At 35.9% G+C, this 23,556-nt stretch overlaps 3 protein-coding genes across 4 annotated transcripts; 2 read left to right on the top strand and 1 right to left on the bottom strand.

Annotated features, from left to right (window-relative positions):
• Positions 1-5,490: 5,490 nt before the first annotated feature.
• On the bottom strand, positions 5,491-13,583 carry LOC118436752. 2 transcript variants are annotated; one of them, XR_004835684.1, is made up of 5 exons: positions 13,380-13,583; positions 13,218-13,294; positions 11,941-12,609; positions 10,898-11,390; positions 5,491-6,394 (listed from the first exon to the last, which is right to left on the bottom strand). XR_004835684.1 is itself a non-coding variant. In XM_035855339.1 (4 exons), the coding sequence occupies exons 3-4, from the start codon at positions 11,028-11,030 to the stop codon at positions 5,880-5,882; spliced, it is 648 nt and encodes a 215-aa protein (XP_035711232.1). In that variant the 5' UTR covers positions 11,031-11,390; positions 11,941-12,609; positions 13,218-13,583; the 3' UTR covers positions 5,491-5,879. The 2 variants fall into 2 exon arrangements, 1 of the variants encoding a protein (XP_035711232.1); XM_035855339.1 differs by having other exon boundaries at positions 13,218-13,583.
• Positions 6,873-8,617, top strand: LOC110854743. Its single transcript, XM_035855338.1, has 6 exons — positions 6,873-7,346; positions 7,424-7,645; positions 7,705-7,848; positions 7,917-8,122; positions 8,192-8,351; positions 8,433-8,617. The coding sequence occupies exons 1-6, from the start codon at positions 7,127-7,129 to the stop codon at positions 8,591-8,593; spliced, it is 1,113 nt and encodes a 370-aa protein (XP_035711231.1). The 5' UTR covers positions 6,873-7,126; the 3' UTR covers positions 8,594-8,617.
• A 2,907-nt stretch (positions 13,584-16,490) lies between the features above and the next one.
• LOC110854668 lies at positions 16,491-20,124 on the top strand. Its single transcript, XM_035855404.1, has 4 exons — positions 16,491-18,019; positions 19,343-19,467; positions 19,833-19,938; positions 20,016-20,124. Exons 1-4 carry the CDS (start codon positions 17,883-17,885, stop codon positions 20,032-20,034), a joined length of 387 nt encoding a protein of 128 aa, XP_035711297.1. The 5' UTR covers positions 16,491-17,882; the 3' UTR covers positions 20,035-20,124.
• The last annotated feature ends 3,432 nt before the right edge of the window (positions 20,125-23,556 follow it).

The following is a 23,556-nucleotide window of genomic DNA, read 5'->3' as shown; positions in this document are numbered from 1 at the left end:
TTAATTATTATGTAACCTAATCAAACTTTCTTAACACATGTAGAAACTGAAATTGATGTTATGCGGTGGGAACTCTGTGGGGGAAACAGTTGGCCGAATGCTAAAGAAAATAATGTCTGACGCTTTGGCAAAGAATTTTAGCCTCTGGGGGAAACGTGATAACATAAACTTTTCTGAGACGAATCTCTACCGCGTGGTTAAATGTATGTAAATTATAAAAATTATAATTATTTATTATATTCCATACATGAGATTTTTTATTAGATATAGTTCTTCGTAAACCAAGCTTGGGAGGGGACGAAAAATCAATCGAACATGCTGTCTCGGAATGGTTTCGTCATGCATCAGATCGTGCGAATCCGAGGCCAAAGAAAAGTCTGCAGCATCCCCATGTTTCTTAGAAATAGTTTTTAAGGAATAATTTACCGATGTATTTGCATAAACTTTTCGTTTATAATTTATGCCACCAATAAAAAACAATATATAATTTAAAATACGAGGTGAACTTTAATAAGCGACTAAATACTGCCCATATATACATCTAAGCGATGACATCGAATGGACGTACAGCGGACAAGTAGACATGGAGGAAGATGACATCCAATGGATGTGTTATGGATCATCCAAATCGGTATTAAAAGTAGCAAAATTCGGCCATGCGGAGGATGTCCCATGGACGTTTCATAGGATTAAATGTCATAATCGGGATATCCCACGGACTTTATTAAATCCCGAAATTTGGTCCGTGGGACATCCTATGGACTAGTTTATGTTTCACGGGTAAGTGCAGTCAGTGGTTAATTCTAAATCCACCTAAGTGCACAATAAAAACGGGGAAAAAGACCTAACTGCAATTCCAAAATTATACGGAGCTAATTATTTATGCAAAATCATAATATAAATTGAAAGATGAAATTTTGACCAGGTGAGGCTACTATTCACCGAAAGTTCGAAATTTAAAACCAAACTGCTCAGCGGGTGTGGTTCTCCGCGCCTATTTTATTTAAACTCAATAAAACCCTGGCAGGCGAGCTACATATCATTTTTCTCAGCCCAATGAGGAAATTCCGACCAAACATTATTACATCCGTAAAATTAAATTGAATGGGCACACCTTCAAAAGTTTTTGTTTTAAAGTTTCGAATTTCCTAATGCGTTCGCCAAATCGAGATAGAAAAAAATGATATAATGCATGCTAAAACTTCATTTGGAAAAATTTGAAAGCCGCCAGCCAAACCCTGAAGGGGTGCGACTTTCTGGGTTTAATTTCCATCGTTTGGTCTGTATACAGATTTGGTGTAATACAGATTCATGCCGTGGACTGACGAGGGTTCCATTGTGAATTAAGTTTGTGGACTTTGCGTAGGAGAAATGTTTATTCTATGGTTATTTCCGTAAATTGAAATTAATTGGCAATCAGTTAAATGGAAAGTATTTTAGTAATTAATCCGATAAAATTATTTTAGCACAAGCGTAATACACAATTTTAACCATTTTCCTTCTTCGTGTTCAGTTTCAAGAATGGAATTAGATAAATTAAAGGCCGGAGCACCACTGCTATTTGAGGAACGTTAATAGAATTCAATTATGATTGAACGAAATGACGTCATAATTAAATTAAATGCCTTTTAGTAGACATAAACGCGCATTTCTCATTAATATATTTAATTACCATTTTGCAATGACAGTGCCGCGCCTTATCCTCAATGACACAATTTAATCTTGCGTGTTTCAAAAGCAAGGGTGGCTTTTGAAACCACTGAATTAGCCTATAATTACAACAATTAATTTTGCTTTTTGGCAAATCAATTGTACGGAGACCAGTATATTATTTGAACATTTTCGAGAATTTTAGTAACTCGGAAATTTTGATCAGGCCCTCTCTACAACTAATTGAATTCTAAGTTATTAAGGACCAATGACAAATAATTTAAGATGAGTAAATCAAACTCCATAAAATATTCAGCTTCTCCTAACATATCCAACATTTTTCGCTCACTAATTAATTGGGGTTACTACACTGGCTGCTGCTCATTTAAAATTAGTCCCGCTTTATCTGACGCAACTTCTTTCTGGTTCCCAAAACTTATCTGTAGCATAACATATCTCTTGGCGTTTTTCGGATATGCAGCGAAATTTATTCTCCAAGTGCGCCGTCCGTTAGGAAACAATCCTGTTGAATACATGTACACCTTGAGGTACGCTGTGTCCCTTTGGATCTTCTCAGTTTTCGCGTACACGATGACAAACAAGAAACGAGAAATTTTAAAAATATTCTCTCACTTGAATCAAATGAGGTGTAAGGAATTCTGGAATTTTGCTTATTCTTGGCAACTTAAAATTGTAAGATTCCAAATTATTATTATTGTTTCCGGAGGCGGGGATAAATTATTTAGCGTTGCAAATCTATTTTTATCATTCCAGATTTGCAGCCTTCCATTCCTTTACTCCTTAAGGATAATTTGGCAAGCCTTCGCAATCTATGATGGAATAATGGAAGCCCTTCCGCCCAAACATATTCCTCTTTTTCGTACAAACTTTTACTCCAATCTCCAACAGTACTCTAAAACCTCGTCAAATCTAAATTCCACATTATTACCGCTAGATAACAATGACACTTATCATCATCACATCAGTTTTGACACATCCCTTGGCCTGTTAACCATTCTGAGTTCCATCTCCAGAATGCATATACTTTATGCCGTAGACCATTTCATGCTAACCGCTGCCATGGGCTTATGGGTGCCGTGTAGATATTTTGGTAATGTTCTAATAACAAGACAGGATCTCGTTTTGCCACAAGTTTTGGAAATATATGGAGATTTAAAGGTGTTATCAGACCTTTTAAACGAGGCCTTTGATCGGTTGGTAACTCCGCACTTGGTAGCGATTTTGTTATACTATTCAACCCACGTGATGGACCTTGTGAGCCACGAGTCAACCATGGACCGAATTTTGCTCCTGGCTTGTACGGTGATTAATGCTGGCACATTGTACTTCGCGGCGGAATCGTGTTTATACGTAGGTGGTCCAAGTATGTTATACTGGGTGGGTCAAAAAAGCTGTTACGATTAGGGGATCCAAACTCGGTCTTTGTGATTTTGTAAAATTGATTCTACAATTTTTTATAAAACTTATTTTCAAAGATTCGGATTAGGGCAACAAGTGACGGTGAAGTGAAAAGTCTGGGGCTAACTTTACAATCCTCATTGTAACACTCTTTTGGACCACACTGAATAAAAAACTGTCATTATTTCATTTTACTGATATGTACCCCTAATGCGCTTGATTAGGTAGAAACATTGAAAAAGTGGATTTCCAACAAATTAAATCAATCGGATGCTACGTTTGTAAAAGACCAATCAGCTTCCACGATATCTCCGTTGATTGCAATGCAAATTAAGCAAGAGTTGGCAGATTATCCCGTCCGGCTGAGTGGACGGGGAATGTTCGTCATGAATTATTCCTTGGTTATTTCGGTAAGAAAGTAGTTAGTTGGGATAATTACAGAGGATGGGGAACTTAATTTGAGAAATTTTTAACAATTTTACTCACGTATGTACATATGAATTTTTATGATCAATTTTCTCGATGTGATGTCCCCCAGTCCGAAGTACAAGCCTGCAACACGTTTTCGTTTCTAAAAACACTTCCTGCCCTTTTGAAGGCTTAATTTTAACCGCTAATTGTTTAGAATTTTCCAACGTCGTAACTTTGGCTGAAGCGCTTTTTGTTTTAACCATATAGCAAATTAACCTTGTCCCGTTACGGTAATCTACTCTGAACAAAGCTTCGTCTCTTGTGACCTCATACATATTCATCCCAACCTCTGTTATATTATATTTTATACTACATATTTTATACTAAATATATTGTATACGCATGCATGTATAATTTATTTCTCATTATTTTTCTTGCAGGTGTTAAACACGGCTTTCACGATCTTTATTCTCTGCGTTCAGTTCCAGGGAAAAATTTAAATATATAAAACCCGTATAATCAAAGTACTGAAATAATATTAAATAACTACACGCAAATTGATTTTGGTTAGTACTGGAATAGGAATCAGCCTTTGCTCCTTGCACAAGAAATGCACAAAATGGTAAAAACCCCAACAAAAACCCGCAAAATACGCACGATCTCTAGCGACGCGCCCTATGAACTGGAACAGAAAGAAGCAGGTTGTTGCATCTTTACATTTCTTGCGAGTAAAATTTGCGACAAGAAATCAATTTTTGGGGAGATTAAGACACACTTCAAACTTTGCTATCATTTACATATATAGATTTACAATGATTTAGGTGTATCTTAAATATTTGTGCAGAATGAATGACCCGTGTAAAACATGATTTGTCAGGTTTTGTTATTTATTTTCTAAAAATATTATGAATGACTTCATATGGTTTTCGTGAAATTGAACAAATTTTTGATATTAAATATACACATAAATAAGTCGAAAATAATTAAATATACTTGGAAGTATTGTAGTAGTCATTTTAAATAGGGCTATTAATGACCTCTAGGATGTCCCCAAAAGACGTATGTACGAATAATTTAATAAAATTATTATCAAGTATAATTTGGGCGAATCTTTACAAGAAATTTACGTGTCTTAGAAGGGATGGTGGAACGCGTCATCACTGATTTTTTTTTAATTTTCAAGCGGCTTGGAGAAGCCGAGACAGTACTTCAAGTATATGTAAGTGGCAGACTGCATATTTACATAGTTTCGTGTTACCTTCCCCAAACCGGTTAAAAATATAACAATCTGTGATAACACCTTCCACGACTCCCTTGTAGATACACCATCCTTATTTACATACTGCCAGGATTGAACCACCTATCATACCGTCAAAGCATTATATCTTCCCCATGTTAATTATAAGCTTGGGGCGTATAGGTCACGCCAGAAGGGTAGGGGTCAAAATTTCCCGAAAATTTATCAAATGCATTATGTATGTACGTCCCCTTAAGCTGACCCGCTAGTTAAAAAAATGTTGTCTCGTTTTCTTCCCATGAGTTAGTGTTTCTCACGGGTTCGGGTCCTTACTTCGGGTTTCGGGTTCGGGTTCGGGTTCGGGTTCTGCTTCGGATACGAAATTTAAGAACCCGAAACTTTTGGGTTCGGGTTCGGGTCCGAAAAATGTCATGTCAAAATTTCGGGTTCGGGTCGGGTTCGGGTACGGATTAAGAACCTCAAACTTTTTGGATCGATATCACAAAAAGATATTAGAAAAATTGTTGAACTACATGTTCTTCAGCGGTTGCAATACTGAAGTAAGTAATTCCAATTTCTAGTTGTCTTAAATTCGTTTAATTTCAATGGTTTCCAAAAAGGTAAACGATTTACAAGAGCCTGATTCAATTAGTGTTATGGTGCGAACTATTAAAGAAATCGACTTTTTATCCTAATTTTGCTATGCAATTACCTGAATCATACCTAATTACATAAGTAATAATATTGGAAACGTCAAACTGGAAACAATTATCCAATTTTGGACTGATTTTCAAATTTCTAAAGGTCTCGGAAAGCCATTCTGGGGCAGTTTTTGAAATATTATAAATATTGTTGATTTTTAAGCTTTTAAATAATTTTTAAGTACAAATTCAGCCCATGCCTTAAAATTAAAAATATTTTCGGGTTTTCAGGTTCGGGTTTCGGATTTGAACCGCCAGTTCGGGTTCGGGTTCGGGTCCCTGCAAACGGGTACGGGTTCTTCGGGTTCGGGTTGGCCTCGGGTTTCGGATCAGTGGTACCGGGTTCGGGTTCGGGTTTCGGATTTGCAAGAACCCGACCCGTGAGAAACACTACCATGAGTTGACGTTGGCCGACTCGACGAAGAATATTTTATTTTTAGTAATTTTAATTTTAATTACAATTAATCAAAAACCTTAATTCCTAATTCTTCCAAATCTACGACCATATCTTCATCAAGAATGGAAATGGCATCTAGGGATCCAAACCAACAAAGTGCATGTTTCTTCAAAATATCCAACTGTTTCTTCAACTCTAAAATATTCTTCATTTCCATCCAGCATCGAATCAAATTAATCCTAAGCGTGAATCCGGGAACGCCTTCTCCCACGGTTTCCGCGACAGAAATACATTTCTCCAGGAGGTCTGCACATTTCCCATAATTTCCATTCTCATAAAGACATACAGTCAAAATTCGAATGGATTTGTGCAAAAGACAAACATTATAAGCTGGGTCAGACTTGCCCAAACCTTGCAAAGTTTTTACAAGCTTTAAAGCCTTCTTAACTTTTGCGGGATATGTAAGGTAGTCATGGTCGCTAAAAAGTTGTAATTCCTGCATTGTCTTAGTTCGAAGATTTCTTGAGGTTGTGGATTCTTCGTGCTCCAACGTACAGAGAGTACAGGCACATTCAAATTCTGCAAGTATAAATAATTTTTAATTTTTATAACTTTTTTTCTTAAAATATTCAATTGCGTGCACTCTAAAAAAATAAGTAACATTTACTCCAAGTTGAGTAGAAAAAAGAGGATGACACAACCAACAGGTAAAATTTATCAACCGCTGTGCATAATTAATCCACCCGTTGGATAAATTTGTCACAAATTTGACAAATTTTGCACACCGGTTTGATAAATTTGGCACAAATTTGGACAAATTTTGCAAAATTTGGTCAAATCTTCCACAAATTTGGACAAATTTTGCACACCGGTTAGATAACTTTTACCTTTTGGTTGTATCCCGATCAACAAAAATTATTACTTTTGCGTCAAAGTAACGCATCCATGGTGAAAATTTTTAACAAACAAAAAAGGCGTGATTATTGCATAAATTTTGTGCTAAGTTTGGTGTGCACCGTGAGACATGCTAAATTTGCATTAAAAAACTGTAACCTATGGTTGAAAAATTATTGCACCCAAACGTGCTGAGATATTGCGTAAAAATACCGCACCAATATCTCGTCAATACCCACATTACATGAGGCGTTAAAATCATGCAATTTATACGCAATGAATGGTGGGTGCGAAGAGACAGGCAACGCGCGAGAGTTTGAATCTAAGAGAAGCGTGGTATTTCCTTTTCTCTCCCACCCTCGCAGTCTCGTAAATTCCCTGTTAATTTAATTCCCTGTTAATTTATCTGTTGTCTCAATGTCGCCAAAAAAATATTACATAATTGAATTCCCCCCTGATAAATACAATTCAGTGCCTGTGGAGCTTGTTCTAAGTCACTGGGTTATCCCCGCAGAGAAAGTTTGTCTCTGGCCACCAAACTCTGGGCCAAGTATTAGAAATTTGATAAAAAAGGGCACTGCTATTCCTGATGTCAAGTGGGGAAGAGTTAGCTACGCCAGGATTATTGGGAATTACGGTAAATAGCTATTTAATTCAAATTATGAGAAGTCATTCCAATTATTTTACACTTACTAACAAATATCATTATTTTAGATGATTATGAAGTTGCGACAAAAAAACTTCAAGTAGCCGAGGACACTTCCAACTTGGAAAGTGAAACAGAACCAGAAAGCAGATTAAGGAGCAAGAAGATAATTCCCGATATTCAGCCCAGCAGCACACGAGGGGATGTAACGTCTTCATCCGATGAGGAGGATAGCGACGCGAACAAAAACAGTCCTCCGTCTGGCTCACTTCTGGATAATTTGGAGCTGGGTAGGCTTATGATACTGCCACAAATATTTTATACTAATCATTATGGTGATACTTTTTAGACCAACCATTGAGCATTCCTGAAATAATTCCCGAAACTGAAGAGCAAAGCAATCTACAAGTAGGAAATCAAGGTGAAACTGGAGACACCTCTTTTGTTGTTGTAAATTCGCAGGAGTTAAATGATTTACGGCTGTTGATTTCAAGTTAGTACAAGCAAAATAATTTTATTAAAATTGATATATTATGTTAACGTTTTGTAATCACGTTGCAGGGACAACGCAAAGTGTGCTAACTTTGTTGGAAAAGCAGGCTGAAGACATTAAAGACATTAAGGCTTTACTGATTAATGTGAAACAAAGGCCGGATGGTAGGAAGGCTCCCAATTTCAGTGCCATTCCAAAATTACCCCTCGACAACGAGGTAGCACTGGCGGAGTTTGAATCTTGGCTCGAGGTGGATTCAAATCGCGAATTACTGGTACGATTTAATCGAGATATTTTACATGCATAATTAAACTTTAATGTTTTTTCTTATATTTGATACTAGGTTGAATATTTGGCATTTTCAACTGCGACACAGATCGAGGCGAGCACTAGAAAAATCTTGAAAAAATTATTTACGAATGAATTTGGCAGGCGAATTAATTTTACGGGTAAAGGAAACAAGACATCGATGAAAAACCTAAAACTATTGGAAGTCGTAAAAGGTGCTAAAATATATTCTAAAATGAAGAAAATTTTCTAATTGTTGGTCTCTATTTAATGTTTAATTGGATTGCAAATTTCAGAAACCGTGCGAAACGTCTTTACAGTTGAGTCCGTTCCCGATCCCAAAAATCCCAGCGGCCGTATTCCCACCGATGATATAATTCAAACTGCAGCAATGAATTGGTTTCGTTCTTCAAAAAGTATCGAGATGGAAAATCACCGAGAAACATTAGGCGAATAATTGCAAAACGGGTTAGAGAGAATCTCACTCGTGCAAAAAACATACCTGCTATTAGTAATAATCTTGTAAATTTAGATATATGTGATTCTGTCGTTGAGGATAGCGATTCAGGTAGTAATATTAGCAATAATGATAGAAGCAGTAATGTTATCCATAATAGTGACGAGCCATTAGTTTCCGATTCACTAAGCGACAATGGTGTAGTAGAAAATAATAGAAATATTTTAGATTTAACACGGGACTTGAGGGACTGGTCGCTTCGACATAACATAACGGGAGTAGCTTTAAACGATCTTCTACGCATATTTAACTTTTATCAAGAATTTAGATTTCTTCCATTGGATAGTAGGACATTGCTTAAAAACTCAATTAAATACTCTATGAAAACTATCGGTCAGGGTCAATATGCACACTTTGATGTTATTCAAAATATAAAACGGCAAATAGATTCCAATTGTATTCTTGCTTCTGGTAGCGAAATTAAATTAAACCTTATATTTAGTTTTGATGGATTGCCCATTTCTAAGAGTAACAGTAACCAGTTTTGGCCAATTCAAGCAAAGTGTGAAGAAAGTACGTACGGCGTATTTGTCGTGGGTTTATTTTATGGCAAGACAAAACCAGAAAGTATTGACGAATACTTGATGGATTTGATAGCAGAGTTAAAAAGTTTGCGAGTTGGGATTAGTTACAATAATTTGAAAATATTTTGTAAGGTTTCAAAAATAATAGCTGATGCGCCAGCCAGGAGTTTTTTAAAGCAATGTAAAAGTCATAATGCATACAATGGATGCGAGAAATGTATAGATCCAGGTTTCTGGAAGGGACGTGTAATTTTCAGAACATTCGATAGTCCACTTAGGACAGATCAAGATTTTTATGTTCAAAAAGATAAACACCACCATGTAGGCATTTCCCCGTTTACGGAGCTTAAAATTTTGGTGATTTCTTCGGTTCCTCTTGACTACATGCACCTCATTTGCTTAGGTGTGGTTAGAAAACTATTAAGAAGTTGGGTAAAAGGTCCATTGCCATTTAAATTATCTTCTCGTGATATTTCAACTTTATCAAGTAAATTAGTATTATTTTCGCATAGTTGCCCTAAAGAATTTTGTCGTAAGCCGAGGTCAGTAAAAGAGTTAGATATGTGGAAAGCGACAGAGTTTAGAACTTTTCTTCTTTATACAGGACCCGTCGCTTTAAAAGGATTATTGTCGCCGAAAAAGTATACACATTTTTTAAATCTTTGCGTAGCAGTCACGATTCTTATAACTACCAAGGCGCAAGCAAATAATTGGAACGATTATGCACGACAGCTTTTATTGAAGTTTGTTAAAAATGTTCCCAATTTATATGAAGAAGAGTTCTTATCATATAATATGCATTCTCTTATACATATTAGTGATGACGCTTTAAAGCATGGCCCGTTAGATTCTTTTAGTGCTTTCGATTTCGAAAATAATATGCAAGTAATAAAGCGCTCGCTACGAGCTCACTATAAACCTTTTGAGCAAACTGTGAATCGCACTGCTGAGAGAGAAAATCATAAGTACCAGTCCCCTGTGAATTTAAATAGACACTGTATTATAAAATCGAACGGAAAGGATCATTGCTTTATATTAAAGGATGGGAAAGTAGTTGTTATAAGTAGTATAAGTAAAGATAAAAAACATATAAATTGTAGAAAATTCAAACACTCGGACAACTTGTTCACTTGTCCGTGTGAAAGTAAAATTTTAGGAATAATTAAAGTTAGCAAATTATCAAATAGCGTAACCATAATAGGTATTAATGATATTGATAAGAAATGTTGGTTACTCCCGTCGGATAAAATAGATGAAAACATTTGCATTCCATTGTATAATGTAACAATATAATTTTTGCTATGAAATAAATGATTTTGATAAAAATTAATAATTCGTGTTATTTGACTGCAGTAATTGCATGGAGTTTAACTGCAAGTTTTGCATCAAATTATTTGTTTCTTTTGCGCAATATTCTACGCTCTAAATTGCATTAATTTGACGGTTATTTGTACGCAATATTCTTGAGGCTAAATTACATGAATATGACTGTCAATTCTATGCAATATTGACAGTTTATTTTACGTTAAATATCTAGTATCTTTTCACGGATTTTTGCCGGCCATCAGTTGCTGCAATTTAACTGTATGACTTTTGCGTAAAAGTGATAGCTTTTGTTGATCGGGATCCTCCTCTTTTCTACTCAACCTTGAGTAAATTTTACTTCTTTTTATTTAGAGTGTGCACACCACGAGTTTAATCAAAATATCAAATTTCTAACCATGCGATTCAAAAAATTCCACTCTCTCCTCGAAATCCTGAGTTGAGTTAACATAATTAACTAGAAGCTCGTCCCGTTCCTTCACCGGTTTCGTGGTCCTCATCACCATATAATTTTCGTACACGATCCACATTGGACCGCTTGCTCTGCTTTATTCAACCCGATTAATGCCTTCGATTGCGATAAAGACACTTTTCGTTGGTTTTATCCAATTCTAATCCCCTCTCCGTCCAGACAAGGGCTTGTCCGAGGCAGTCGTACGCTAAACAGACGGCAGATCGGTTGCTAAATATTATCACCTTCTGTTCATCGTCTTTGGAATACTCCAACGCCAAACTGTAAAAGCGGTCAGCGTCAGTGTATCTTTTGGAGACGAATGCTTTGTTGCCCAAAGTTTTCAAATTCTTGAATCGGTCTTGATCAGTAGAATATTGATCCCAAAAGGGTACAAGATGTTGGAAAGGAAATGGAATTGGTGCGTTCCATGTCAGATCTGGAATAAAGGTGGGACAATCAGTTAAAAACATCACTTTATTTATCTATAAAGTGCTAATTTAATACGAAGAATCGTAAAAGATAAATGAGCTGCTCTTGGTCTGCTGATACCAATTAGTTTAATGAAATTGCAACTTTCGAAAACCCGAAATTTAAAAATTCTTATATTTCTTCGAGATACACAAATGTTTATTGCTGGATTAAGTGTGATTTGTATTACTAACTTCACATCCAGATAATTGCGACCAATTAAAATTGTTAACCAGTTACAAATTTTTCACTTGTTGACGAAAAGTACAAAAAGTTCAGTTTTTAATATTAGTCTGTTAAGACAAAATTACTAACTTTGTGATTTGTGAAGAAAAATATTTAAAAAATACAATTCTGCCACCGAGTTTTCCACTAAATACTAAAAAATTTTATTATTTTTGAGAAATTTCATAATTTATGGAGTACACACATTTGTGTATTCCGTCGTCAACGGGAAATAAAATGTGTGTACTTCGTCGTGAAGAGGTTAATGAGAACTTAAATTATTCCATACTAACCTGGGAAGCGTCTAGACAACTCCTTTTCACTCATAAAATCCACCTCGGCTGGATTATCACATCTGAGAGCAAGTCCCCCACTCGCGGTAGACTTAAACCAGGGATTTCTCACCACCAGAAACATCCCGAGGGGTAGAACCTCCTGAAAATCCGTAGTGGAACCGGAACACTCCACCGAATAATTATACAACGCCAACCTCATCCCCAACTTTCCGATCGGATCTTCCACCACGGTTTCAATCGGAACGACTTTCGACGCTTCCGCAATCGTCCGACAAAGAAGAAACTTTCCTCAGAGAACGGTATTCCGATTTTTCGCCAATGTCGCCAATCCCACCCGGTTTGCTTCGGATAAGTCGAAATTTCCGGAGTAATTTTCGGGAAGGCTATGCAGCGTTGTGGTCGCCGTCCGCACAATAGTTTGCGTCAAGGGGGACCGTGTCTTGTTTTGTTGGATGTATTGTACTTGCCCAAGAATGTGCCGGTCTTTGTTCGTGCAGAGTTTAATCTTGTCCTTTGTAACGACGGGGGTTTCGATATTACATTTTTCCATCGCCAGCGCTGCATTTAACTGCGCACGGTTATTAATTGTGCAGGTAGAGGGTCTCATAGAGGGAAAGTTTCTCATCAATTCGTTCATTTCGTTGGTGGACATTTTGTGGTGAAGAACTGTTGGATAAGAGTTATTTTGTGAGATTAGCAAAATTCAAATTGGGAACTAGAATAGTATATTAAGCGTAAAATACCAGAGGATGGATATGTATTTATTTTAACCTTTTCATTTGATGACGACCGATTGTCTATCGTAAGTACAATGGATTAAAAAAAGCAGATTGCAAAATTTCAAACTATTTATCCATATTTCTAGCTTTACAGACGAAATATTTGTAAATATTTCTGCTACTATTTTTATTTTGTACATAAATGCGTAGTTACATGCATATTTATTTTCGATATTGTTTTAAAAAGTATGGATATATATTTTGTAAATTTTTCTACTATTTAATATGACATAATTATCTTACTCCAAGAAGTCGGATAAAAAAAGACCTCATCATTAAATTTAAAAATATAGGTTTTGCGATAATTCTTATTTTTATTATCTTTTTTCGCAAAAGTTTTTAGCAGTTTTTTCATAAATTTCTAAATAAATATTTCATGTATTTTGCGTAAATACTTAGATACATGTCTACCCCCTGATAAACATATGCAGAAAAGACCAATGCGAAATTATTTCCTCTTGGGAAACATAAAAACGTAGATATATATTTACTTACGAAATGTCGGGGTAAATAGAATTAAGTTCTCCGAGTTAAACAATTAGTCCGGAAACAACACTTTGATCACCGGAAAACTAGATAAATAATTCAGAAAATAGTAATAATCAAGTCAACGTCAGTATTAAATAGAACTTATAAGTAATCAAATGCTTAATTTACTTCATGGAATTGGTACTTTTCAATATTACTTTTGCAAATTTCAATGAACAATTTAAATTAATGAACAAGTTTTTGTACATATGTATGTATGTACGTAAAGTGGAAATTTAACGTTTCTGGATCAGTTATGTCGGAAAAATATCTTTCACTCTTTGTTAAATAGATAACCACTGATATTCTATATTCTAACGGACAAATTTTGACATACATATTATGTATGTATGTATGTATATCGCTGTTCATACATATGTACGTATTTATGCACTGCATGAATATATGCTACCCATATCGTTGAACTTATTGGAGGGGTTCAGAGTTGTTCAGCAAGTAAAGGATTGTACCTTTCATACATATAGTAGGAATAATATAGAGGGATGATATGTACATTTGTGATTCGTATTGGAATGAATGTACATATGTAATACTTGTTGCTCGACCACTTGCGACAGAACAAAACATATAAATATGTATGTACTGACGGAGGAATTGACAAAATGCATGGCCTAATTTTTACGTAGGAATTGATTTATTTAGTTAATTTTACCAAATTACAAATTTATGCCTACCAAATTTGCATGTAAAAAGTGAATGCACCCATGTACTTTTAAAAATTATTATTTTTATATTACGCAATTAATCATTAAATTAATACCTGCTGAGATTTTATTGATCATTAAATTATCCATTGCTACATTTCTCACAACTGTTTAAGAAATGTACAAATCCGAATTTCTTCCACTTTTAAAAACGATATATAGTAAAAGCTTACAAAATTCTCAATATGAATATGCACTTGTGAAAGGTTTCGCGTATAGAGATCATTAGTTATTTCGTAAAAATATTTTTCACTCTTTGTTAAATAACAATTGACATTTTTAAATATTTATGTATTTACATGGGTATGTAGATACATGAGTAAACATTCGACGTACGTAGCTGTACATACAAAAATATGCACTGCGCGAATATGTACATACACTCTTAGCAAAGTGGTGAAGTCATATGTACACTCCGCGATGGTATTGATTTGATGATAATTTCTCCCCGGGTTGGTAATAGTTTGATTCCAAGTGATGAGTTTTCATCACAACAAAATTGTGTATATTTTTCACTATGCGGTGTTGCCCGTTATCACCGCTCCGGTTAAGTCATATATGCACTCCGTTTGGTGAAGATTCAATACCGTTTTGCTAAGAGTGTATAGTTATACTACCCGTATAGAGTCGCATACAGTATGTAACAAAATTGCTGGTGCAACGACATATTTTTTATTTCGATATGATATCATAACTTTTAGAATTCAGAACTTCGTAATCAAATGTCAAAAGTATCCACGGACAATTTCCGCTTCGTCAATTTTGAATGTCACTGACAGGTCAAAGGTCAGAATTCTTTATAAGATTCAAAATGAGCGGCCAAAAATATGTAAATTCTATGAATAATTATGATATCCTATCGAAATACCAAATATGTCGTTGCATCAGCCATTTTGTTAATGACGGTATGCGACTCTATGGGAATAGTGAACATATGTACGCCACCGATAGGTGACAACTTGGTCAAGTATGGAAATAACCTACCATCTGCTCAGTGGTACTGAATAACCATACGGAAGCACACCACCACCAACACGGTAAAAAACCATATCACCAGAGCTGGTTGAGTAACGCTATAACCGGATTTCTTAATGTATTAACCTTTCGACAAGTTTTTTTCCCAAACCAGTTTCACATATTTATTGCAAGAAGCCAATACTCTCTATCACTATCAATCGAAAAACACGACACGAATTTGACAACGGTGATATGTAAATTTTAGTTTGCAGTCAGGCTTGGCAAAGTCAACTTGTACAAATAATTTTTCGTATCGGAAAATTCTGCCTGAGAATTTCTCGCTACTTCGAGTTAAGAGTTTACCACCTTAAAAATAGTGTTACCCTCTTGAAAGGTTGAATTCAATATTGTTTAAACCATTCTACTCTACCTAAATCCAGAGTAAAATTGACTTAATCCAGAGTAAAGTTTACGCTGGATGTTGAACAGCTTATTAATTTAGAATTCAGCGTGCATTCACTTTCAAAAAGGGTAACATTATATTTCAGAGTGTACAAAAGAATCGAAATATTATAATCCCCAGTGTCACTTACTTGGAGACAAATCGTCACCGGCGGAGGTATACACATAGTTACGCACACTCCAATTTTTAGCTCGAACCAGGGCTTATGTAATTGTCATGTCCTCTGTCTGTCTGTCTGTCTGCCTGTCTGCTTGTCTGTCTGTCTGTCTTTCGATAACTCTCGAACGAGGTAACCGATTGACTTGAAGTTTTTACCATATGCATACTGGACAACGTTTGGAAACGAGTTCGAAGATGGGCGACATCGGTCAAGTTGTTGAGCAGTGGGGGTCATCGGAGTGGGTGGGGTATCATGCACCAAAATTACAAAAAATGGTCGTAGAAAGCTGAAATTTGGTACAGAGGTTGCTACTGGCTCCTAATGGAAGAATATGAAGTGAAATTGGTAAAAATTTTTAGCCCGAGTCAGGGCTTATGGAACCATCATGTCCGTCCGTCCGTCCGTCCGTCCGTCCGTCTGTCCGTCTTACGATAACTCTCGTTAAACTCATCCTATCGACTTGAAATTTGCTACACATGTAGTATGGGGCAAATGAGGAGTTAAGTTCGAAGATGGGCGAAATCGGTCAAGTGGTTGACCAGTGGGGGTCATATAGGTGGATGGGGTATTATGCATCAAAATTTCAAAATTGTCATAGAAGGCAGAAATTTGGCACTGAGGTTGCTAATGGTGTTTAATGAAAGAGTATGAATTTAAGTTGGAAAAAATTTTATTTTGAAAGACCCTAGGGGGTGACCCATACTGATTTGTCAAAATCGTCATATCGAGTTGAAATTTGGTAGATAGGTTGCGTATGGGGTTTAAGGAAGAACATTAAATGAAATTGGTCAAATTTTTTATCTGGAGGGACCCGAGGGGGTGACCCATATCGATTTTTGAAAATCATTTAATTGAGCTGAAATTTACCATTGACGTTTCTAATAGCTCCTAATGAAATAATATGAAGTTAAATTAGTAAAATTTTTATGTGGAGCGATCCTAGGGGGTGGCCCATACCGATTTTTATAAATTGTCTTAAAAAGATGAAATTCGGTATGGTGATACTTAATGGTCTCGTATGGAAGTATATCAAGTTAAAAGCGAACAAAGTGGAACCAGAGTAGCCTAGGGGGTGACCCATACCGTTAAAAGTAGCTATTTTAAAAATTGGTAACTGATATTCGAGAAATTGGTCATACTTGAATTGGCGAGATGAGAAGAAATAAAATTAAAGTGAAAGCTATTCATTGCGTTTTCTATACAGTTCAAAAAGGCACGCAAAAAGGCAAATAGGCAAATAGCAACAAATAGCAACAAGGCTGACTTTTTGCACACACTGGTCACCCCCATTGGTTTGGAAAACGGGCGTAGACGACTAAAAGTTGGCGTGGTCCTGCAGGGTTAGATTAGCTTAATAAATGTAAAGTAAACTTTAAGATTTTTTTGCCAGGAGGACCCAGTGGGGTTTTTGGAATTGGTTAAAGAAGCTGCAATTTTGCAGCGACGATTGCGAATAATTCGCAATCGACAAAAATTTCCCCATAATGACCGGTACCAACTACTATTAGTAGTTGGTTTTAAAGCCGGGACCCGTTGTGGGCCCCATATCGATTTTCAGAACTTGTCGTAAAAAGCCGAAATTCGGAACGGTGATACTTCAATTGCTTCCTCTGAAATTAAATGGAGTGAAAGATGTACAAAAAATAACCAGAAGGGCTACTAATACCGATTTCAAAGAGTTTATATGTTAAGCTAAAATTTAGTGTAGAGTCGAAAAATAAATTTGGATTAGAATTTAGGAGGGTTGAATTTCGAAATTTATATACGAACAGCCTCCACTGCTCGTGGTATTTGGTGCCAAGCAATACTACCAAGTGAGTCACTTGAAGTGACGTTAGTTAATGCACGAATTAGTGAAAAACAGTATAATATTCTGACAAACATAGGTTTACTAATCAATCCTGGTTCGGGCTAAGCAAAGCTGTACGCATAGGTTTTTGGTAATGAAAGAAAAATTAAAGAAAAATTATTCAAAATTTTTATACAAGATTACTCAAGTTTTTTTTAGTAACAACGACGTCACCTGTGTTTGGATCATGAGCTCTGATTTTTCTTCATCCGCAATAAATACATAAAACTTCTCCTTAATCGTCACCCTCCAAATTAATAATGTGAGAAAAATTTAGTACTTACAAAAATCTTACTTTCAAATAATAAAAATGTTCAATTTTTAATGATACATATGTGCGTGCAGTAGTTTTTGACATGTTTTCCCTTGGTGATGAATAAAACAACCCCTTAATCATTACCAAAAAATAAGACACCTTACGAGTTACGATTTGTCTCCAAATTATTAAGTATGCAGATTAATTGCTTCCACATCGACTATGGATTCTTTTCCGGGATGGATTGTCTTCGTTAGCTTCACTTTTAGTGTGTTTTCAGGCTGTTCAAATTTATTACTCCCGTTTGAAATTAGTCTCAATCCGAATGAAGTGAAGTTCTACATAAGGAATTCTCAAAGGTGTGTACATAGAAACCACGTGGGAACCAAAGTATTGGGTCTCGAAATCACCGTTTATGTATCAGCCATGATAAATTCATACAATACAATTTTGGGGCCGTCCATAAATTAGGTAACACAAGAGGGGGCTGGGGGATCTAGGCTCCAATGATATCGTACCTGTTACACATGTTAAAGGTGGGACAGGGGGTCTGGCAAATCATGTTAAAGGTGGTCTAGAAAACCGATATTTTTGCCTTACGTAATTTAAGGACGGCCCATTGTACAATGTTTTCCAACATATGCCTCCGAATGTATAAATATTTATAAAATTATGTGTGATTTACCTGAAATTGCACGATTATTAAATACATGCTTAAAAATAACGTCACGCTTTTGAAAAGTAAATGCACCCCGAATTCGATATTAAACGAAGTAAACAAAAATCCAGTACAAAGTCAAATTGATCAAGATTTAACTTTACCCTAGTAGATTTAGTATAGTGAACTCAATTTAAAATTTAGAGTGCATTTATTTTTCAAAAGGGTAACGTTATTTTTAAGTGTGTGCAAGGCTGAAAGCCTACACAACGCGAATTCCATCGCGTCGACTTAATTAAATTAATTAACCAGTCTAGACGAGGTCATAGACTGGCTTGGCCGTGAAGGCCAGCTAAGTTAATGCGGGTGAGATACCCGCAGCCCACTATTTAAGGAGCGTCCGAGCTCCCATTTCCGAGCACTATGTTCTTGACTCGCGACGAGTCAACTTCCATGCACATGTATGTATGATTACTCTCTCTACTAACAAGCCAGCGGCTGGCACTACCACTGAGGACAGAGGTAGAGGCTCTAAGCCCCTTTCTTGCTAACTAATAACTCTTACCTAAATAAATCTCTAAGTATGTACTTACTGTCCAGTGCCACCACCACTTTCCTGATTCGACTCCAGTCCACCGCATAACTCTTATATAACACGAGTAGGACTCGGTATAACTAGAGTAAGATACGCACTCACCCCCTTCGCCACTGCTCAGTTGAGCTCTCTCTCGTTCACCATTGGTCCATTCTTAAATACATAGCCATGCTTAAAAGCATTGCCATAACTATTAACCAGTGAGCCAAAGTTCCACTTGTTCTTTGGTTACTCACTCTCACAGGCAGACACAGGGTTCTAACCGCTCGCTGTCTCTATATGTAAGTAGCACTCTCCTTCAACTCGCTTCACCACAAACCGTAACGCTCTTGGTCGCGCTCCCTCTACAACCCTACGAGGGTTGCCTCTTCCTTCTGAGTGCTCTCCCTTACATGTGGAAAGTAAAAATTGTTCCTCGTTTTTTTGCAGTGGTCTCGAAGAAATTAGGTACATGGACAGCAATTCTTTGAATTCGAGTCCCTACAGACGTGGAGAATTAACAGTTTTTCTTATCCATGGGTTTCTAACAAGAGTTAATATAACGGGAAATAGTGGTAAGATTTCTAAAATTTCAAATTTGTATGGTCTGCTTGTTTGGGAAGGATAGACAATAGAGATGTTTTTTTAAGTTTCCTCAATGTCACTCATGGGATTAAAACTTCGAATATATTGCTTTGTTAAATTCCGGGGAACATTTGGCTCTGAAGAGTTTACTTGGTCTCGCGAACCTTAACAAATTTATATATACTCTGATTCCAACTTTTGGCGACCGTCCGATAATATATTGAAAAATTATAAATATTCATGGAAACCGCTTTTTTCGATATCTCATTAACATTGACCATACATATCTTCCCCAAAAGACCTTAGTTTCTTCAAGATATTGTAAATATCATAAAACATTATATGTTAATTTCAGGAAGTTTTATCAAGAACAAGATGAGCTCGATGAACCCAAATATTATTTTTGTCGATTGGTCCGCTCTTTCAGGGCGGGTAATTTCACCTCTCGACTTACCCCTGTTGTATGTAATAGCGAAGAATAATATAGAAACGGCGGCAAAAAGGGCAGTCAATTTTATACAGTGGCTCAACTATGAAGGTGTCATCGATTTGGATAGAATTCACGTGATTGGAGTATCCTTAGGAGCCCAGTTTGCGGGACGGATAGGAAGTGATTTCCAGCTCGGGATGGGAGGCAGGAAGCTGCCGCGAATTACAGGTGAATTCAAATTTGGACATTGATTTATCTTCATTTTTTGTAGATATGTGCAAATTTGTACATACATGCAGACATAAATTTGTTCAGAATTGTGTATGATAGAATTTTTTCATAAATTTGTCCACAATCTGTCATTCATGTCCAAATTTTGACATAAATTTGTGCATATTTTTATATTTTAAAATTTGTTCATAAATTTGTCTACATTTATGTATTTTCAAATTTATCCATATTTATTTTTGTATTTATAAATTTGTAGATAGATTTTTGCATAAAGTTTGACGCAAAGTTTTACAAACTCCACATGATTTTTGTATAAATTGTTGCATAAACTTGTTCCAAATCTTCTCCATACGTCAATTTTGGAAAGTTTAGAAAATTTCTTCACAGATTGTTACATAATCTTGGATATATGTACATAAATCTTGACATCTATACATTTGGCCGTAACTATGGCAAAAATGGTTCAACGCGTGTATTTTGACATAAATTTAACACTTAAAAATGTTCTTTATCCTGGAAATTTGCAGGGCTGGACCCTGCAGGTCCACTATTTTACCCTTCCCCCAAGAGTGGATCATTGACAAAAGCGACGCCCACTTTGTCGACCTTTATCACTCGAATGCTGGTCTGTTCGGGACAGACAGGCTGGATGGACATGTGGATTTTTTAAGTTGGACAAATCTCCTATTACACCCCTAAAGATAATGTTTCCCTTTTGAAAAGTAAATATATAACTGAGAGCAGAACCTTTTTTTAAAGTATGTATGTACATACACATATATCACGTATATATATAAGGACGCCAGGATTTTCTAATGAGTTGTCAAAAAATGCAGCCAAAAATTAGGAATCACATGACACTCATATTTCCGATGAATGGCACCTTTGAGGAAAAATATTAGGGGGCAAAGTCACGCACCCTCCTTGTTTTTCGACCCGGGGACGAAAAAGCGAAATTAACTACAAATTAATTAACTAAACTAATTAACTAGAAATTAATTAACTATGAATTAATTCTGCACAGAAATTAATTCAAAAACTGAACCTTGCCGCCAGTATTTCGGGTTATTCAACGTAAAGAAAAGTGTCATCTGATTCCTAATTTTTGGCTTATTTTTGTCATGATTCGCTAAAAAAATCCGGGTGTAACTTGGGAAAGGGTTCCATTGTGAGTTTTAAGTTAAGTAAACTCTGTACATATACTAAATCTAGCGTAAACTTTATCCTTTATCAGTCAACGCTGCTCTGGATTTAGTATAGTTTAGACTGCGCAGAAAGCATACATATGATCGATTTGGGGGCGGGGTAAGGGCCAAGACGTATCGTTCCCGGGGCAGAGCAGATACGTCACACAGAGGGGGGGGGGCGGGGGATTTCCCGAAAATCGTTCACATGCCTTATGTACAGTCTCCAACCTCATTTAGAACTCAATTGTATTCACTTTTCGATAAAGGGTAGCCTTATTTTTTTAAGAGGGTAGAAGAAACATTTTTGACAAATTTTCACAGTAAACAACGGCCACTCTCAACCGGGTTGTAATCCAGCGTCAGATTTTTTATTCTGCAGTCATGACACTGCTCAAAATCTATTTGCCGACTCGTTAGATAACGCATACGTTGCTTGCCAATGTTCCCAGAGGCAGCTGGACCCCAGGAATTTTGAAAGATGTGTAGCACAATGCCCCAACCCTGTCTTTGCAGGAATATACACACCCCACACGTAAGTATTTAGATGTATAAATGCATATATGTATTTTCAGCAAAATCGCCATTTTTACGTGACATGATTATGGACGTTCCCTTATGTTGATACACATGTGTGACATACATATTAAATGCCACTGACAAAGCCATGATTAAGTCAATTTATATTATTTTTTAATACAGGACACGTGGCGAGTACTACATCAATGTTCCCTATTTCTTAAAACAACCTACATTTATATCAAATTACTTCCCCGACGCAATTCCCGATCTAAGAAAATGAGGCAACGCTTTGTTAATTTCGTAAACCGTTTGCAAATTTGAATAAGTGTCGTAAAACTTACCATTAATCCATCATGATTTTTAAAATGTGCGTAAAATTTGCTCTCATAATTCATAATAAAACATAAATATTTCTTGACAGCAAAAAAATAAAAAATAATTTATTTACTAGCCTATAAGCCCGTCCTAAAGTTTTGAACAAAATTGTGACTAATTTTAAAATAGCCACTAATTTTCACAATTTTGTTCAAAATTTTGACCTTCACATCAAAAATGTAAATATGTAATTATGGGGAATGCCGTCCAATGCGTTTTACCGCGTAAAATTAAATAAGTTTTTACCCGCAAAGAACACATTTTTGTGCACTTTTTGTATTTTCGGGGTGAAAAAGTTATTCACTTTTTCTTTCTCCTACTGGCACTTGTTTCTCTCCCCTTAAGTGATTTTGTAAAGTACTTACATTTGCACGCTTCAACCCCGATCGGTCTTCAGCAAAGTCACTCGATCGCATGGGGTGTACCAAACAACACATTATCATGCAATAAAATTAAAATTTCAAAGTTTGACATTTAAACTACATTCATTTGTTTTTTAACTTACATATATTTATTGTCAAATAAAAAAACGAAATCATGCCAACGATTACATAAACACTCCGTAAAGTTGCCTATTACTTCTTGCATCCCGTAATTGACCAACGCAACCATGCTTCCTAATCTAAATATTCAGGACTAATTAAATCTTCATAAAATATTCCGTATCTCCAAAACGTAATTTGTCATTGAGTGCTTAATTAAAGAGTTATTAACCAGACCAGGGTCATAGGTGTGTAAATACTGAGGGTAGTCCACATCCGTGAAAACGTTTTTGACCTTTAATATCTTTGGCGCTAGTAGAAATTTTTAATTGAAATTTTTACAATTTGTTAACCTTACAGTCAGCATTATGGGTGCAAAATTTCAATTCTCTAGTGTAAAAAGCAGACCTTCAACTAACCCCACAGTAAAACAACGATGTTTTTTTTGTTTCAGACATAAATTACCCGGTTAAAAGACATGGAGCAGTTGCTGATAGGCTAGAAATGCCAGGAAATAGCAAATTGTGTGAGCCCATGTCAGTAGTACACAATGCAGTTTAAATTTTGATAAAAAATAGCTGGGTTGAGTTTCAGAGTAAAAGTTATAACAGCCCCCAATTTGTCAAAATTTCGCTAATTTTTCCCAAGTACCTCCATTACACGAAATTAAACATTTGTAGTCCAAAATCTGTTTGCATTACCATCAGTAATGTCTCCTCTAACTTCCAAAATAATAAACATAAAAACATTTCAACTATTGTGATTTATAAAATTCCATTTAACTAAAAAAAACTTTATTCACGATTTTTTTGTGCAAATCCACTTGGTATGAAATGAATTTTTAAAATATTGGGA

This window comes from Folsomia candida, unplaced genomic scaffold, assembly GCF_002217175.1.
Source record: "Folsomia candida strain VU population unplaced genomic scaffold, ASM221717v1 Fcan01_Sc010, whole genome shotgun sequence".
NCBI lineage: Eukaryota > Metazoa > Arthropoda > Collembola > Entomobryomorpha > Isotomidae > Folsomia > Folsomia candida.
Note: the sequence above shows the minus strand (reverse complement) of the source record. Positions and strands in the feature narration are given on the sequence as shown.

What these genes read in the sequence shown, in the direction of transcription:
- LOC110854743 (XM_035855338.1), top strand. Translation starts at nt 7,127, where the DNA reads ATGTCGCCAAAAAAATATTACATAATTGAATTCCCCCCTGATAAATAC. An exon ending in TCTGGATAATTTGGAGCTGG is followed by an intron (nt 7,646 to 7,704) that starts GTAGGCTTATGA and finishes GATACTTTTTAG; the next exon opens with ACCAACCATTGAGCATTCCT. An exon ending in ATTCAAATCGCGAATTACTG is followed by an intron (nt 8,123 to 8,191) that starts GTACGATTTAAT and finishes ATTTGATACTAG; the next exon opens with GTTGAATATTTGGCATTTTC.
- LOC118436752 (XM_035855339.1), bottom strand. Translation starts at nt 11,030, where the DNA reads ATGTGGATCGTGTACGAAAATTATATGGTGATGAGGACCACGAAACCG. An exon ending in GGAATTTTTTGAATCGCATG is followed by an intron (nt 6,395 to 10,897) that starts GTTAGAAATTTG and finishes TTATACTTGCAG; the next exon opens with AATTTGAATGTGCCTGTACT.
- LOC110854668 (XM_035855404.1), top strand. Translation starts at nt 17,883, where the DNA reads ATGGATTCTTTTCCGGGATGGATTGTCTTCGTTAGCTTCACTTTTAGT. An exon ending in TACATAAGGAATTCTCAAAG is followed by an intron (nt 18,020 to 19,342) that starts GTGTGTACATAG and finishes GTTTTTTTGCAG; the next exon opens with TGGTCTCGAAGAAATTAGGT. An exon ending in TAATATAACGGGAAATAGTG is followed by an intron (nt 19,468 to 19,832) that starts GTAAGATTTCTA and finishes TGTTAATTTCAG; the next exon opens with GAAGTTTTATCAAGAACAAG.